This window comes from Eumetopias jubatus, unplaced genomic scaffold, assembly GCF_037043125.1.
Source record: "Eumetopias jubatus isolate StellerSeaLion01/CBP00866 unplaced genomic scaffold, mEumJub1_p1.0 scaffold_4, whole genome shotgun sequence".
NCBI lineage: Eukaryota > Metazoa > Chordata > Mammalia > Carnivora > Otariidae > Eumetopias > Eumetopias jubatus.
The window spans coordinates 112,595,993-112,611,461 of record NW_028274810.1 but is presented as its reverse complement, the minus strand read 5'-3'; the positions used below and the strand labels follow the sequence as shown (position 1 = coordinate 112,611,461).

General features: G+C 50.1%; 1 protein-coding gene across 1 annotated transcript in view; it reads right to left on the bottom strand.

The window, feature by feature from the left end:
* The window catches only part of FAM135B (family with sequence similarity 135 member B), a 173,432-nt gene that overhangs the window by 22,578 nt on the left and 135,385 nt on the right, over positions 1-15,469 (bottom strand). Inside the window, exons 9-10 of the mRNA XM_028105680.1 lie at positions 5,334-5,489; positions 4,519-4,592 (exon numbers count right to left, since the gene is read on the bottom strand). Coding sequence (XP_027961481.1) covers positions 4,519-4,592; positions 5,334-5,489 — 230 coding nt within the window. The remainder of the gene's footprint in view (positions 1-4,518; positions 4,593-5,333; positions 5,490-15,469) is intronic.

Sequence of the window (15,469 nt, the reverse complement as noted above, 5' to 3'; positions counted from 1 at the left end):
GTTGCTGTGGAAAACAGTATGGAAGTTCTTGGGGAAATTAAAAATAGAAGCACCATGTGATCCGGTAATCCTGCTTCTGGGTATTTATCCGAAAGCACGGACATCAGGGTCTCTAAGAGATCCATGCACCCCCACGTGCATAGCAGCACTATTCACAATAGCCCGGCCACGGAGACAGGCTGAGTCTGTGAACAGAAAAAGGATCAAGAAAACGCAGGACACTGGGATATTATTCAGCCTTAAAAAAAAGAAGGAAACCTTGTCCTATGTGACAATGTGGACAAACCTTGAGGACGTTGTGCTAAGTGAAAGAAGTCAACCTCACAAGGACAAATACTCTGTGGTTCCACGGGCAGGAGGAATTGAAAATAGTCAAATTCAGAGTCAAAAAAATAAAGGGGAGTGGTTGCCAGGGGCTGGGTGGGGAAATGGGGAGATGCTAGTCAATGGGCATAAAGTTTCAAGGCAGAAAAACAAATTCTAGAGAGCTGCTCTCTGCAGCATCCAGGACCCAGTTCCTCACCTACTTATTATCTCCCTGACCCAAGGAGTATATCGAACAACACACAGACACTTCTATTTTGGAGGCTGAGAAAGCCAGATTCAGCTCCTCAGGATAATGGTTCACCACTATATCACGGAGCCACAGCTATATACCATAAGGATGCTAGGAGTGTGGGATCTGGACTCTAGCAGACCTGTGTGTGCATCACATGCTTGCTGTGTGGTCTAAAATTAGTTACTTAGCCTCTCTGAGCCCAGGGTTTCCCAGTTTCTTCTTCGGTGAAGTGGGGATACAAACAGTTCCGAGCTCACAGTGTTAGTGTGGGCATTCAATGAGCCAACGCAGGGAGAGCACTTAGCTGGGCTTCTGACTCGAGGCATCTCAATAGGCAAAGCACCAAGAAGGCAGGGAAAGTGCCTTTTGCGTTCAGACACTATAGACATGGCATCTTGTAAAATGAATGACTTTCAAAAATTGGCGTTATACTTATTTCTACAGAGAAACCTAAAAGGCAGGTGATCAGTCAGTTGTCATTGTTACAGAGGTTAAATAATCCCCAGGATGGGTCTTCCTGCACATCAACACTTCTGCATTCATTCATTCAAGAAGGTCTCAACTGAGCCCCTCCTTACTGTGTGAAAAGCACAGGCTGGGTACAAGTAAAGCAGAAGCAAGGGACAATAAAACACACGCTTGCCACCAGCCAGTTCTAAAACATTTTCAAACACTGCAACATTGCATTTTTAAATACTGCAGTCCATGGCAAGAAACAGTCTCCATTTTACGTGGCGACCCAGTACGACCACACGCTCCTAGAAACATACACCAAAGCAAAAGTTTCAGAAACACGTCTTACTGGTACTCCCTACTCCTTCTTGTCCTATTCTATCCTGTTTCGTGTAGAAGTGCTGTCCCAAACCCACGATGTGGATTCACAGTGTACTCAATGTGCCCCACTGTTCGAGAAACACAATCTAGGATGAGCTTGAACTAGATGGGTCTTGAACTAGATGGGTCTTGAACTTGATGGGTCTTGACAGATGAGTGTCACCGGGGCCACCTTGTCTGTCCACTTGTCCATCCTGATTTGGGGGAATGGTTCTGTCTCCTATGCACACCCTCCCTCTCCAGCTCCGACCCCCAGGTGGGTATACCCATGCCGGTGCACGCTTACTAGCCTGGCCTCACACCTGCTCACTGCCTCATTCTGAGATGAAACTCCATTCATAGTACTCTGTACCTTTCCTCCAGTAACTTTCTCAATCGGACGTAAAATGCCCCTTTTGGTTCTGTACCTCTTACTCTTAATGACCTAATTACAAGTTTACTTCTTCCTGAATAATATTGCTTCTAGCCTTGTGTACGCCTAACTTGACAGGTTAATATCTTCTAGTGAATAGTACTCAGTGCCTCTGCAACTGCTCTGTGAGACAGGTACTCTGGTCTCCTGGGTATCTGCAGGGCTCAGTCCGCACCTGCTCCAGACCTCTTCCATGACAGCTCAAAAGAAAAGCCCTCTCCATTCTTACCACACTGATATGTCTCTCATTGGCACTTACTGCATTTGCATATCATATTTATTTATTTATATGCCTTCTGCTATTAAAATAGGGATTTGTCTGTTTCAGTCACTGCTAAATATCTAATGCCCGGAAGAGTGTCAGGCCCATAGTCCACACTAAGTGGGTATCTGCTGAATGAAGGACTCTCCTATTTACTTCTAGGCAGCAACCAAAGAGAGGCTCAGGAACTGGTCTGGTGTCACAAACCTTGTAAGTTCCAGGACCAAGATTTCAAACCACGTGTATCAGTTTGAGATCAGGTCTTTCCACCATACTCTTCGCCAGCTTTTACAAAAGGCCTTAATCATAATTGTCATGGTACAACGTCTGAGTTCTTTGCCATGCTCCCTAAAGTCCTACTCGGGCTGGTCCCTACCCACCTCGCTGGTCCTAGCTCCCTCCCCCTCATTCCTGCTCACTCCATCCTAGAGCTACACTGGTCTTCCCGCTGCTCCTCAAACGCCCCGTGTTCCCGTGCAAGAGCCTCGGCACCAGCTTTTCCCTCTGACTGGTCTTCTTTCATATCGAGGTCTGTCCGGATAGACCCCAGTTTCTATTCAAACCCCACATCCTCAGGAAGACTCCCTCTCAGCACTTTGGCTTAAAGAGTCCTTACCCCACACCCAGGGCTATGTTGGAGGCGGTCCCACCAGCTTGCAAGAGCCAACTGTGCACATCTCTTCCCAGTCCCGTGTCCAGAGATCACATATTGGCACATGACAGCCACCGTTGTGGGAGAATTCACGCAGTGGAAATCGGCAAACACCACAGACCCAGGATATTGTTTGTGTTGTTCCGAGAGCTCGCCCCTCAACATTTATGAGGATGCCGGCTATGTCCCTTCTCATCGTGTTCCGTGTCCTCACCTTGATTTGGTTTTCTTTACTTGTCACTACCTGAGATAATTCGATTTACGTCTTGCCTGTTTCTGCCCTAGAATGAGAGACCCGCAAGGACAGCATCTTTAATTTGTTCCCTGCAGTGCCACAGCGCCCACGTGCATAATCAACAACTGTGGAACGTGTGAGTCACCACCTAGCGTCTTGTGAATGGAGTCTGTGGCTTGGACGGTGTATTGCATGTGCATGGATGTTCTCATTTGGTCCTTTCAGCTCTTACCTTACCCGTTTTAGGGAAACTAAGACTAGGGGAGGACAAGGGAGAAAAAAAAAACCAGCAACAACCCAGCAACAGAACAGCCCTTTCTCAAGGCCCTGCCGTAGGTCCAATGGAAGACTAGGATTTTGAACCCAAGTCGGCCAAGTACCATATCGTCTGAACTTGAGTGGTCAGCATCTCAGTGAAACTCTTCTGGAAGAGGAGCTCCCTCTGTGTCTGTCCCCTCCACACGCGCCCATGCTCCTGGGGAACAGAGCACACCCGGCGATTGAGGGCTCGCTTATTGTGGGAACTCAGGGAGCAGGTTCCCGCAACAGTCCTGATTTATAGCATCTTGCTCCGCGGCCCTCACAGTTCTGCTCACATTTGCTCACACTAACTCTTCTGACTGTAGTTGCTGGGCCGAATGAAGACGTGAGTGAGTGAAGGTCTACCTGGTTCCAGACAAGCTATTTTCATCATAGATGTGTTTTTCTTGGTGCCTTCCCATCCCCCTACCTCAGATTCCACGAGGCAAACTGTAAATGCTGCTTAGCTGTCCAACTGGATGAAGTGTGGAGAGAAGGAGGAGAGGGTTACAAAGCAGAGGGCGAAAAGGTCTTCAGGGCTGTCTTGCGTGACAGATGAACCTGAAATGTTTCTCCTGCTGGATTTATCGGGCCGTCTCGAACACTACTGCATCCGCATGTATTCCTTGAGGTGAACGTATCATTCAGAAACAAAAAGAGCCCCTTGAACTTGGGTAGCAAACGCTACCCCATCTTGGAGGGACCCATCTGTTCCCGCCCACTGGGGAGATCTACAAGAGAATGACCTCATTTTTTTGTTAACCCTCTGACTTTTCTCGTATGTTTTCATTTTTTTCTTTAATTTTGGAGGAAGGCAGACTTAGAAATACATCAGTCCGCCTAATTAGGTAGTTCCGTCCTCATTCTTATGCTAAATGTGTTTCGAAGCTACTGCAAAGTCTCCAGCTAATTCTGTGTTTTTTTCTGACATAGCTTGTGGCCACACCACCTGCTTCTACTTCATTTCACAAAGAAGACTCAGCACAGATGTCTTCAGGGACCTAGGAAGTCTCGATTCTGTCTGTAGAACCGTAATAACATTCAACAAAAGAAAACTTTGGCTATTGACCTTCTCTGCCACCTACCAGCTCCCACCTCTGCGATTTGACTCTTTTGCCTGCAGAGAAAATGCAGCTCGAATGTGCAGAGGTGGGCAGACTTCTCTCCTTCGCAGTCAGAGACGGAGAGAAGAAGGGCCTTTGAAAGAGAATGCCTTGGGTGGCCACTTTGGCATTGTGACGTGGGCATGCAATTGGTTACTTACAGATTCTCCTGAAAGGTCAGGACTGCAAGCTTTTGGTGCTCCATATAAAAGAAGGCCTCAGAAAACCTTCGGACCTGAGGAATAAGATCGCATGAACAGTTTAATTCACGGGACGGACATTACCTTGATTTTCCAAAGGGAAACTGACAAAGGAGAGTTGAGCCCACCCGCCTCCCCCTCCGAGGGTCTGAAACAAGTGCTTCCGCAGGTGTCCTCTCTTAGCCCAAAGCTGGTTTAGGGACACAGTTTAATGCAGATTTGTGAACCTATTCTTACACTGCTTTCTATAATTTGTTTATGTAGGTCTTATCTCTTCTACTAGAAGACACTTGAAAACCGTGACCATAAGTAAATGCAGAGGAAACAGAACTGGCAACGCCAGTCATGTAAGTGCATCCACAAAGTGCTTTGCGGACCCAGATCTTTGGTCTTCTTGCTGTAAACGAGGAGACCGACATCTATTATGCATTAGTACCTGTCCATACGAACCCAACCTGGTGGCAAAGAAATACACCAAGAACAATGTCTGACATTTGAAAACACTTCTCCAAAATACTTTCGGAGCATTTGGAACATCCCTCATGCTATCATCTAGTAGCCAAGACAGATATTTTACGAATGGCGGAGGTCAAGGTTTCAGAGGATGAACCAGTTCATAAAGTCGCACCGAGAGCTCAAGGTGGAGCCAGGACCGGCACACGCAGCTACGGAAGTAAACCCAAATTCCTGTTCTGCCCAATGAACTAACTGTGGGAAAGCTCCCTCAAGGGAACATTGGCACGTGATTAGAGAATTTATACCACTTGACACCTTACCCTCAAGGTGTGATGTTCCTGGGTGAGATAAGAGGTCACCTGGGAGTGTAGAGTCACTGTGTCTAGGAACTGGGTCCACAGAGCCATCAGTTGGGAGGTGAGCCAGGCGAGATCCTTACTTATCTGCTCGGCTATCTTCTCGGGATTGTTCAACATCTGGAGAGGCAAAATGGTGATAGTAAAGGACCTCTGCCCTGGGGAGCTACTGCAGACTTCCTCCTAAAACCTTCGCTGACTTCCCTGCTGTTAGGGAATCTCTCCTTCCACTGGACTCTGTATCATATTACATTCTGAGCTCAGTCCTCCTCAATCATTACAGTATCTACTTCTTCAGGGTTACTTTTTGGCAGGTGGAACACCAGACATTTTGTGTGTGCTCCCCTTTTCATGCTCACCTGTTACCCTTTAGTAGAGTTACTGCATATCATTTCACAAGGAAAATAAAACGAGAATGAGAGGAATTGAGTAGCCCAGCCAAGGCCACACAGAGCTGGGATTCAGGGGCACAGCTGTCTAACCACAGACCCACAGCACCACGGCGCCTTTCCATAATAGGTGTTGAAAACACTTCCTGAGAGATGCTAACGTCTTTATAACCTCAGAGTACCTAACTAGTTAGGTGATTTGCACAGGGGTGTGGGGGGCTGCTCAATAGCCCTACCACCATCTTCCCACAATCACTCCAAATAGCTTCAGGGGGGATCTTGGGTTGCCTTAACTACAATTTGAAGATGCCAGGCCAGAGAGGGCCTCGCGCCTTTGAAGGAACCTTTGGATAGCTTTAGTTTAGAACAGGGAGGCCATCCGCTGGGGGACGGGGTAGACTTTGATTCTGGAGGGGAGATCAAGTCTCAGAGGGGGAAGGCAGAGAGCCAGGTGTCAAAGCCTGACACTGAGTGGTAGACCCCATCATTTATTCAACAAGCCCTTAATGTGCATCTTCCATGTCCCAGGCACGTGTTTTGAATAAACGGGGACACAAAGTTGAATAAAGGAGGGTCTCTGCTGGAAGGGAGCCTCACTGGGCAGAGGCGATAGGAAAGTGAGTTAACAATTGGGAGTAATGGGGATCGCTCTGTCATGGAAGACACATCAGGGACAGACAACCATAGCCGTTTCAAGCCTATCTCTGCTCTCCTTCTCTGCTCCATGCCTCAGTTTCTTCAACCGTAAAATGGGTATGCAAAGCAAATGGAGACTTATTGGATGTAATAACAACAGGAAAAGTAAGTTGAAAGCCTTGTTTACAACAGTAGAAGTTCCTTTTGCTATTCTTGGACTAAAGGCTGATGTTAGAGGAAGGCAGGTGGGCTGGAGCAAGGGCATCAATCTAAGAGGAAGAAAAAGAGGGAAGGACGAACGTGGGAGCCAGTAAGGTTCTTCAGTTCTTGGGTATTGGCATTTTATAACGAAGGACTGGCTGCCAGATATAGGGCATCAACCAAGTGGGGCATTTCCAAGCTGCTTCTTCCGAGAGGAAAGGTCAGTCTTTGATGAATAATCAAAGTTCAGTCTTAGGCAACATAATTTTGCCAGCTCCAAAGCTCCAAAGTGGGAGAACGGCCCTACTTTCTTCTGTTGGAAGGCTTACTTCCTGCACCGGCCCTGTTGGAGGGCAAGGGTCAAACTGGGACTGTCCACTCTTGGTTCAGCCCTACAATCTGTGGCCAGAGGTGTTCAGAGGCAGAAAACTGAGCAATGCGTTGGGGAGAGTGGGAGACGTGGTCAGACCCTGGAAAACCTCCAGGCTAGCACGTGAGGTTTTGGGTGGGCCAGAAGTGGCTCCTCTTTACCAGTTACCCTCGCTAATGAGCACCAAACACCTGCATCAGCGCTTGGCACCATTTTACCCCCGATGCCATGGCCTGCCTTATCTCTGGCTACCTTCCCTTCTGGCCCAGGGCACACCCTGCTCCAACCACACTGCCTGCTCACCGTGGCCTGAACGCACCCCACTCCTTCCACATACCAGGCTGTGACCAGACCGTACATCCTCCTTGGAAGGCCTTCTCCTTCCATCTTCCAGCTTCTCTTCTCCCTCTCGTCACCACTTTGGGCATGTCTGCTCTCCACTGGGGGACAGTTTAAGGAGCCAACATAGTCCCCTTTGTTTCTGATGATTCTTTAGAAATGTCTACTCTGCTTCAAGGGTAAGTCTATCTTCCTGTCCTTGAAGTCGACTTGACCTTGCACACACCACTCTCAATGCACCACTGGCCAGACACTGTTCCTACAACCCTCCTCTGCCTACATTCTGAGTGTTAGGCTTCTCCATATTCCTAGTAACCACGCGGTGGTGGACGAGTCGTGGGGATTTGGTAACTCTTTATTGAAAAATCTGGTGACTGCATCAATGAGAGGCGCCCCGGGCCTCAATAATTGGACTTCCCTTACTGGGCTGCTTACTCCAGCCCCCACAGCTCTCCCACCACCACCGCAGTGGAGCCAGCAAACACAGCTTGAATTCTGAGCTCAGCCGCTGAAGTGAAAAGGAGAGAAAGCAAAGCCACTCATTGAATGTGTCTTTGGGAGAACGATTTTTTTCCCCTCGTTGATTACAGAAATGGCTTCAGATAAGGTCAGGGAAGCTTCTAATTAGGCCACAAGAGGACTCTTCGCCTGGGCCTGTGTAATTACAGATGATGGACATGGAGGGGCTTCTCACGCAGGACCAAGAAGAGGCCCTTCATGTGAGCGAGGACACAATTGGCCCGACGCTCTTTCAAGTGAAGCTGCCTGAAGAATGCTCAGCCACTCACCTTGGCCACCCCTGCCACACTTCTCATCCACGCCAGCCACTCACCTTGGCCACCCCTGCCACACTTCTCATCCGCGCCAGCCACTCACCTTGGCCACCTCTGCCACACTTCTCATCCGCGCCAGCCACTCACCTTGGCCACCCCTGCCACACTTCTCATCCGCGCCAGCCACTCACCTTGGCCACCCCTGCCACACTTCTCATCCGCGCCAGCCACTCACCTTGGCCACCCCTGCCACACTTCTCATCCGCGCCAGCCGCTCACCTTGGCCACCCCTGCCACACTTCTCATCCGTGCCAGCCACTCACCTTGGCCACCCCTGCCACACTTCTCATCCGCACTCTAACCATGCTCCTTTGTTCACTCCTGTCCCCCACCCACTCTGTTTATCCAGCGACTGTTATATGCGAAGGGGTATGCTGGGCTCTGGGGAGCCACAGATAAATACAGCCAGTCCTGGAAGAGGCAGATGGCTCAGTGACCGCCATTTATTTAGAGACTTATAATACACCTACAATGTGCTATGAAAGAGATACATACTGAGTGCTGTCAAAAGATCACGGAGGCTTCCTGGAGGCGGTGATACCTGTGCTATGATCTCAAGATAAATAAAAGCCTCTATACATTCCCTGAACTAACCATGTTCCCTAATATCCAGAGCCTTGCAGTCACAGCAGATAACCCTCTGTAACGAGCCAGGTACCTCTGGGTCCGTGGACCTCCACATTCGAGGGGAGAAGGCCAAGCCAAAGCCTGATTCCTCAGTGGGGATGCTTGGGGGGCCCTGCAGTTTGGGGGGGGCACCCTGGGGAAGGGAAACCAGGCTGAGGAGAGTCAGACTCTGTGCTCAGCCTCATGGCATGGCAGATCGGGGCGTCCCAGCTACATGGACATCTCCCGGGGAAGTGTTTGAAACGCAGAATCTCCCGCCCTAGCCCAGATCAAATTGGAATCTGTATTTTAACAAGTTTTCCAGGTATTTCGTATGCATATTCAAGTCTGAGAGATTCTAAAATTGGACAGAGATATGGATGTTACCCAAACGCATTGCCTTTAGCCGAGCTCTGGCACTCCCTGGCTACTCTAAATGACCAGAGCTGGGAGGTCCCTCCAGAGTTCTGTCCACAGGGGACTGTGGCTGGCCAGGGAAGAAGTCACTGTAATCACAGGGGACAAACACTCACTACACTTTTACTTTCCTCTGCTAGGGAGCTCGGCTAAAAAGACCTACATGCCCAAACATACACACCACAGCAAGGATTCAATAAGAAGTCATGTAACATCCTTGTCAGTGGGATCATTGTTCTGAACCACATCACAGAGATGTTTTCAGTCTTAGGCAAAATAATTTTAAAAACCCTCAGACAAGGCAATTAGCAAAAAAAAAAAAAAAAAAAAATCTACACAATTAAGTAGACAAAACAAGCAAAACCCCAGCCACCCCAACTGGTAGCTGTTCATTTATGCCCAATAACTAATTTTTAGTATTTCCTGCTAGGAGGGTACAGCTCGAGGAAAGACCATTCAGCAATTTAGGATCTCCTAAAAGTGTATGAGGGCAACCCAGACAGAATCTTTTCTATGACAACAAGTCCAGTCTTGCTGAATTCTTTAAAGAAAATTGGCAATGGCTTTCAGGTAGACAATCAGCATGTGTTGAGCCTGTCTCTTGTACCAAAGCATGAGGCTGAGTTCCACTGGAACACCTTCCCATTTGGGTAGAGAGCACACCGCCATCAGACTGCACAGCAGGGACCTTATCCTGTGCCCCGACTCACATTTCCAGCCCAGCCCCCACCACAGGCTTCCTGTGCTCCATGCACTTCGCCCTCCATGCACTTGGCCCATCCGCTCAGCTCAGTGGATCCGTGCTCTGGAACCGTGTGGCTGTTCCTTCCCTGTCATCTGGCACACTCAGACCCCTTCACAGCTAGCCTCCCGGAGAGCCGGGTGCCTGTCGTCTTACACCCGCTGGTCGAGCCCCTGACCGTACTGGCAGCTTCTGAACAAGCCTCTTCCTCCTGAGGCTGCTAGTCCTGGGAACGTGTCTCCATTGTATTCCCAACAGAGAGCAAAGTGGCCAGCATACAGTAGGTGCTGAGTAAGTGTTTATAGGATTCAGTTGGAATAAAGATACATGCAAATTGCTCCATGACTACAGAACTCTATGTTTTCAAGTTCTTTTAAATCAGAGAAACCTTTCCATGCCTACTCCCCACCCATCCCCTTTGATGGACGGTTCCCCACCTGGTGTGGCTGGCCACTGGGTGGCGATGTCCTGCCTCTAAATGTTTGGTGGGCTTTGAGTGCCCGTTGGGGGGATGTTGGGGAGGGGGCTCTGTTTCTGTCACTGTGAGCATTAGGGCAGCTCTCTAGCAAACAACAGAATGGGCTGAAGCCCACCCCCACTCCCTGGTTCCCTCCCCATCACCCACTGGTATCCCTGCATCAGTAGGCTAATTTGATTGCTCTGTACAAAATTAAGCCTGCAGCAATACAATCACTCAAAACCAGGGGCAGCATCCCTGCAGCTTGGGGGCCCGGCGCCAGAGAAGGAAGATAACCCATTCGTTGGCTTTTCATGAGACGTATCGGATAGACTCTTTGGCACCCCGAGTTCTCACCTGAACCACTGCAGGGACCAGATCGTCAAAACAGCAGTGGCCCCCAAGCCCACCCCTTAGTGGTTCAGAGGAAGCTACCCTTCAGAGTCCTCTGTGGCAAAATGACTGGGGACACATCTGTGTGTCCCCCTGTATTCTCAGGGCTGCCGGGAGGCAGTGCCCGGTGCCTGAAGGTGGGAGCCAGAAGCCAGCAGGTGGAAGCGGACGTTGTCATTGCTTCAGCTGTAAACGCCATTAGCCACCTTTCTTTTCTGCCTCAAGACACACCCTCCTCCTCCACACAGCCCCCAGCAAGCTCCTCACTCTCCTGCCTGGCTCCCTGTCACCTGGGGGTTAGCCCAAGCTCTGTACACTGTGCAGGGCATTCAGGCTCCCCGTCAGAGCCTCAGTGACCCCCGCCTCCCCTTCTGAGAGCCCCGCTCACGGATGCACACTCACTGCCTGACCCCAGGTGCTCCCCCAGCCTTGCCTTCATTGCCTGCCCTGTCCTCTTATCGGAGGCCATGAGGCTTTCTCCCACACAGCCTCCCCTCTGGGGCCCACTAGCACCTGCCTGCCCATAGAGAGTTAGTGACACATCCTCCCCGGGGCCCCACAGCCACACGCATGTCTGTGTCCACACCTGCAGCCTGCGAGGCGCACCGGGACAGGGCCAACAAGGGATAGAGGTACCGTGTGCACGTGTGAGCTCATTTCACCCTCAGAGCGGCCCACCACACGTGGGAAACCAGCCACCCAGAGGGGACATGGCCTGTCCAAAGTGGACAGCCAGCCCGCACCCTCAGGCCAGCGCTGCGCAGCTCACACAGCAGTGGACTCTGGCCACTGTCCTTCCGTGGCGCGCGACAGCACAGCAACGCCCAGGGCTTGGTCGGATCAGTGAGTGAGCACGTCGACCCCTGCCTCCTTCTGCAGATGAGCCAACGGCCTTGGGGTGAGGGCAGCTGCTCCGGGGTCACTGGCTTCCTCACCTTTGGTAGCATGTAGCATTCTTGTGATGCATTAGTGCATTCATTCATTCCAGCAATGAACCCTTCTAGGCACTGGAGCTTCGAGAGTGAACGAGTCACCCCTCTCGGCTGTGTGCCCCCAAGGGAAGGGGGTCTCTGCTGAGTCGCACGGGACCTAACACAGGGCCTGGCGAAGTATGGGGACTCACAAAGCGTTTGCTGCAATGAATCAACTCTCTAGAGTAGTTCCCACGGAAACACTGACCCTTTGTGGTCATGAAGACAAGAGCAACATGGGGGCCTTTTAACCTTATTCCCCGAGGGGCATGTGTGGCACCAGAAACTCTTTATGGCCAGGGAAGTGACAAGCCAGAGGGCAGTGATAATTGTACCAAGCAAGACAGTTAGCATTTTCTCCATTCACTGCCCTGCCGGGCCGTATGCAAAGACTTCACAGACTCTACCAGTGTTCTCTGCAAAGGATGATTCTGCTTCCCCGGATGGAATCCTGGTGGGGAGGGCGGGCTCCGGCGTCGTGGTGACCAGCAATGACCCTGTTCGGCCAGTGCTGTGACTCTGGGCAAACAACCCACCCTCTATGAGCTGAGTCCTGATTCTCCATCCCGTGAGAACAACGGGATCCCTCCCTCCATAGAACAGCTGTACACATTACATGAGGAATGCACACCACGCACATAAAAACAGCAATCAGCAGCCAGTCAGGGTACGAGCTTACTGACTCAGAGAAAAAGAGGTTAAAAAAACTGAGCCATTTTATCTCCATTTTACAGATATGAACATCAAGGTCCATAAAGTCTAAGCAACTTTTCTAAAGTCGCACGGTAAGTAGGTAAGGAATTCAAAGCTTTTGCAACATGTCATGACACCTCATCACAGTCCCCCAACCCACTCATCACCCAGTGAGGTCTAAGAAGAAACAGGGAGCAGCCCCTGGCCTGTCCAGAGGAGCGAGCACAGCAGGAAACTGAGGCAGTGGGCAGGGCGCTGTGCAGTCTGGAAGTGTGAGCCCCGGCTCCCTGCACCACTCACTGGGTGCCCCGGCCAAGCACTTCCAGAAAGGCAAAGTCTCAGTGGTTACTGGGAGGCCAGAGGAGAGTCTTCAGGACAAGCATTTAACCTGCTCCTGGCCCCAGAGCGTGCCACGTCAATGCTGGCAGTCCTTGCTCGTGGAGGTGTGGATGCTCCGGTGAAAGCACCGCGGGCTAGCTTCAGGAGAGAAGTTTCTGGAACCTGAGTGAAAGAGGCACTGCAACCAGCAGAGAACCCATAGGGCACCCCATCTCTTTCTGCTCATCATGTTGGTAGCGACAGGGAAGATGGTGGGTGTGGTATATAACAGCTATTAAGAGTTGGCGTTTTTTTAAACTGCTAAAACTCAACTTTCGATGACTTACAGATTGCAAGTGTCTCCTGGGGACACTGAGGAGTATCCAGGCTGGGAGGGATGGGGCCTGAGGAGGGCCAGCCCTGGAGGGCAAGGACAGCTCTGCACCGCAGACCCGTGAGCCGGGCATTCACAGGGCCCTCTCGTGAGCTCTCTCCTGTCTCCCCACAATAACCACGACACACAGATGAGAAATCTGAGGCCCATTAAGATCCTATATCGCACGTCCGGGATCACACAGCTGATGTGCAGAAGGGCTGGAGCCTGGACTTGAACCTGCAAAGCCTATGGGCTTTTCCAAGGCAATGCTGCCCTGGGTGCCCTCCGGGGCAGACGGGGGAGCTGCGGCCCCCCGAGTCTTCGGCCCTGTGGTCAGCTTAGCCAGCCCCCTGGTGCACTGCATCCTCCGCCTCCGCCTCCGGGTTTAGGGAGTGGATGCTCCACACACTGGCATCCAAGTCCTCGGCCAGCCTTAGGTTTGCCTTCCACACTCTCTAAATGGACTTCTTGTGTCCCTCACGTGTCCCCAACTTTATCAGGAGCAGTGCCTGTGATGTGACTCCTTGATGATCCCACCCTTTCTTCAGGGCTCACTTCAAAGGGCTTCTCTGTCCTAGACCCTCCCCCACCCCAGCGACAGGCACCTGCTCTGTGCTTTGCCTTCCTACCGGACTGCCGTCTCTCCACAGTAACACTGAGCTTCACTGACTTTATAACGTGCTCTAAAGCAGGGGTTCTCGACCCTGGCTGCACAGTATACTCATCTGGGGAGTTTCTTCTTTCTACAATTTTTCTTCCAGTTTTACTGAGATATAACATTATTGACATATAACATTATGTACATTGAAGGGGCTCAACATAATGATCTGATAAATGCATCTATTGTGAAATGATCACCACAATAAGGTTCATTAACATACCCATCACGTCCCATACTTAAAATGTTTTCCTTGCGATGAGCACTTTTAAGATCTATACACTTAATCACTTTTAATTACACAGCACAGTACTGTTAACTTTAGTCCCCACACTGCGTGTTCTATTCCCAGAATTTGTTCATCTTATAACTGGAAGTTCGTACCTTCTGACCACCTCCACCCATTTCCCCATCCTCTGTTCCTGTGAGTTAGGTTTTTGTTTGTTTGTTTTAGGTTTCACATGTAAGTGAGATCATATGTTACTTGTCTTTGTCTGACTCTATTAAACGTAGCAGGATGCCTTCAAGATTCATTCACATTGTTGCAAATGGCAGGATTTCCTTCTTCTTATGGCTGAGTAGTATTCCACCATACAGATAGACCACATTTTCTTTATCCATTCACCTGTAGGTGGACACCCAGGTTGTTTCCATGCCTTGACTATTGTGAATAACACCGCAGTGAACACGGGGATGCAGACGTCTCTGCAAGACAGTGATCTCATTTCCTTAGATCTATACTCAGCAGTGAAATTGCTGGATCATCAGGTGGTTGCATTTCTAAGTGTCTGAAGAGCCTCCATACTGTTTTCCAGGGTGGCTGCTCCAGTTCCCATTCCCACCACGGTGCTGGAGAACTCCCTTTCCCCCACATCCTCTCCAGCACGTGACATCTCTGGTCTTCTCACACTGTCATAGGTGTGAGCTGGTATCTCACAGTGGTTCCGATCGAGCTGGGGAGATTTTACTGAATACAAATGCCCGAGCTCTGCTCCCCCATATTCCGTCTCACCCGGTTTAGATGGGACCTGGGCAAAGGTACATCTCAGAAGTCCCAAATGTGTTTCCACTGTGCAGCAGGGGTTGAAAACACTGGTGTGAGAGACGACGATGAGACAGTCTTCTGAGTCCAGCTGCCAGCCGTGATGAGCACCGTCACCAAGCCTAACTGCCACACTGGTTTCCATCTTCATTTGCCTCTTGATATGTAAGGATGACATGCAGTACCCACCGAGACCATCCAGCAATGGGATGGAAAAGTGTTCCAGAGACTGCAATTAACAGCAGTATGCATTTGCCAAGTGCCTATTTAAGGATGTATTCTTAGTAGATGCTCGGTGAGTTTGGGGCAGATGCACACTACTGTTTCCTTCATCAGCATCATCCTGCTGTTAGCCTCCTGCCATGGCTGAGGCTGTCTGGCCACAGGCATTGCCCTCCAGGAGAAGCACATGGTTGGTAGTCAATACATTTTGTTAAATGGATGAGTAATAGACAAATGTAACCTCAGCTCCAGGGACAGAGACCTGTGAACCTGTTTATTTTTTCCAAAACATCTAGCAGAGAGCTAGACATACAAGAGAGGTCTAGTGGACACTTAGTAACAAAGAATGGCAGAGTATCTCTTCAGTTTCAGGTCTAACTGCGTTTATAAGCCCTGTGCTCTCATCTCTGATTTCTACATCGAGCGGGGACCTATGT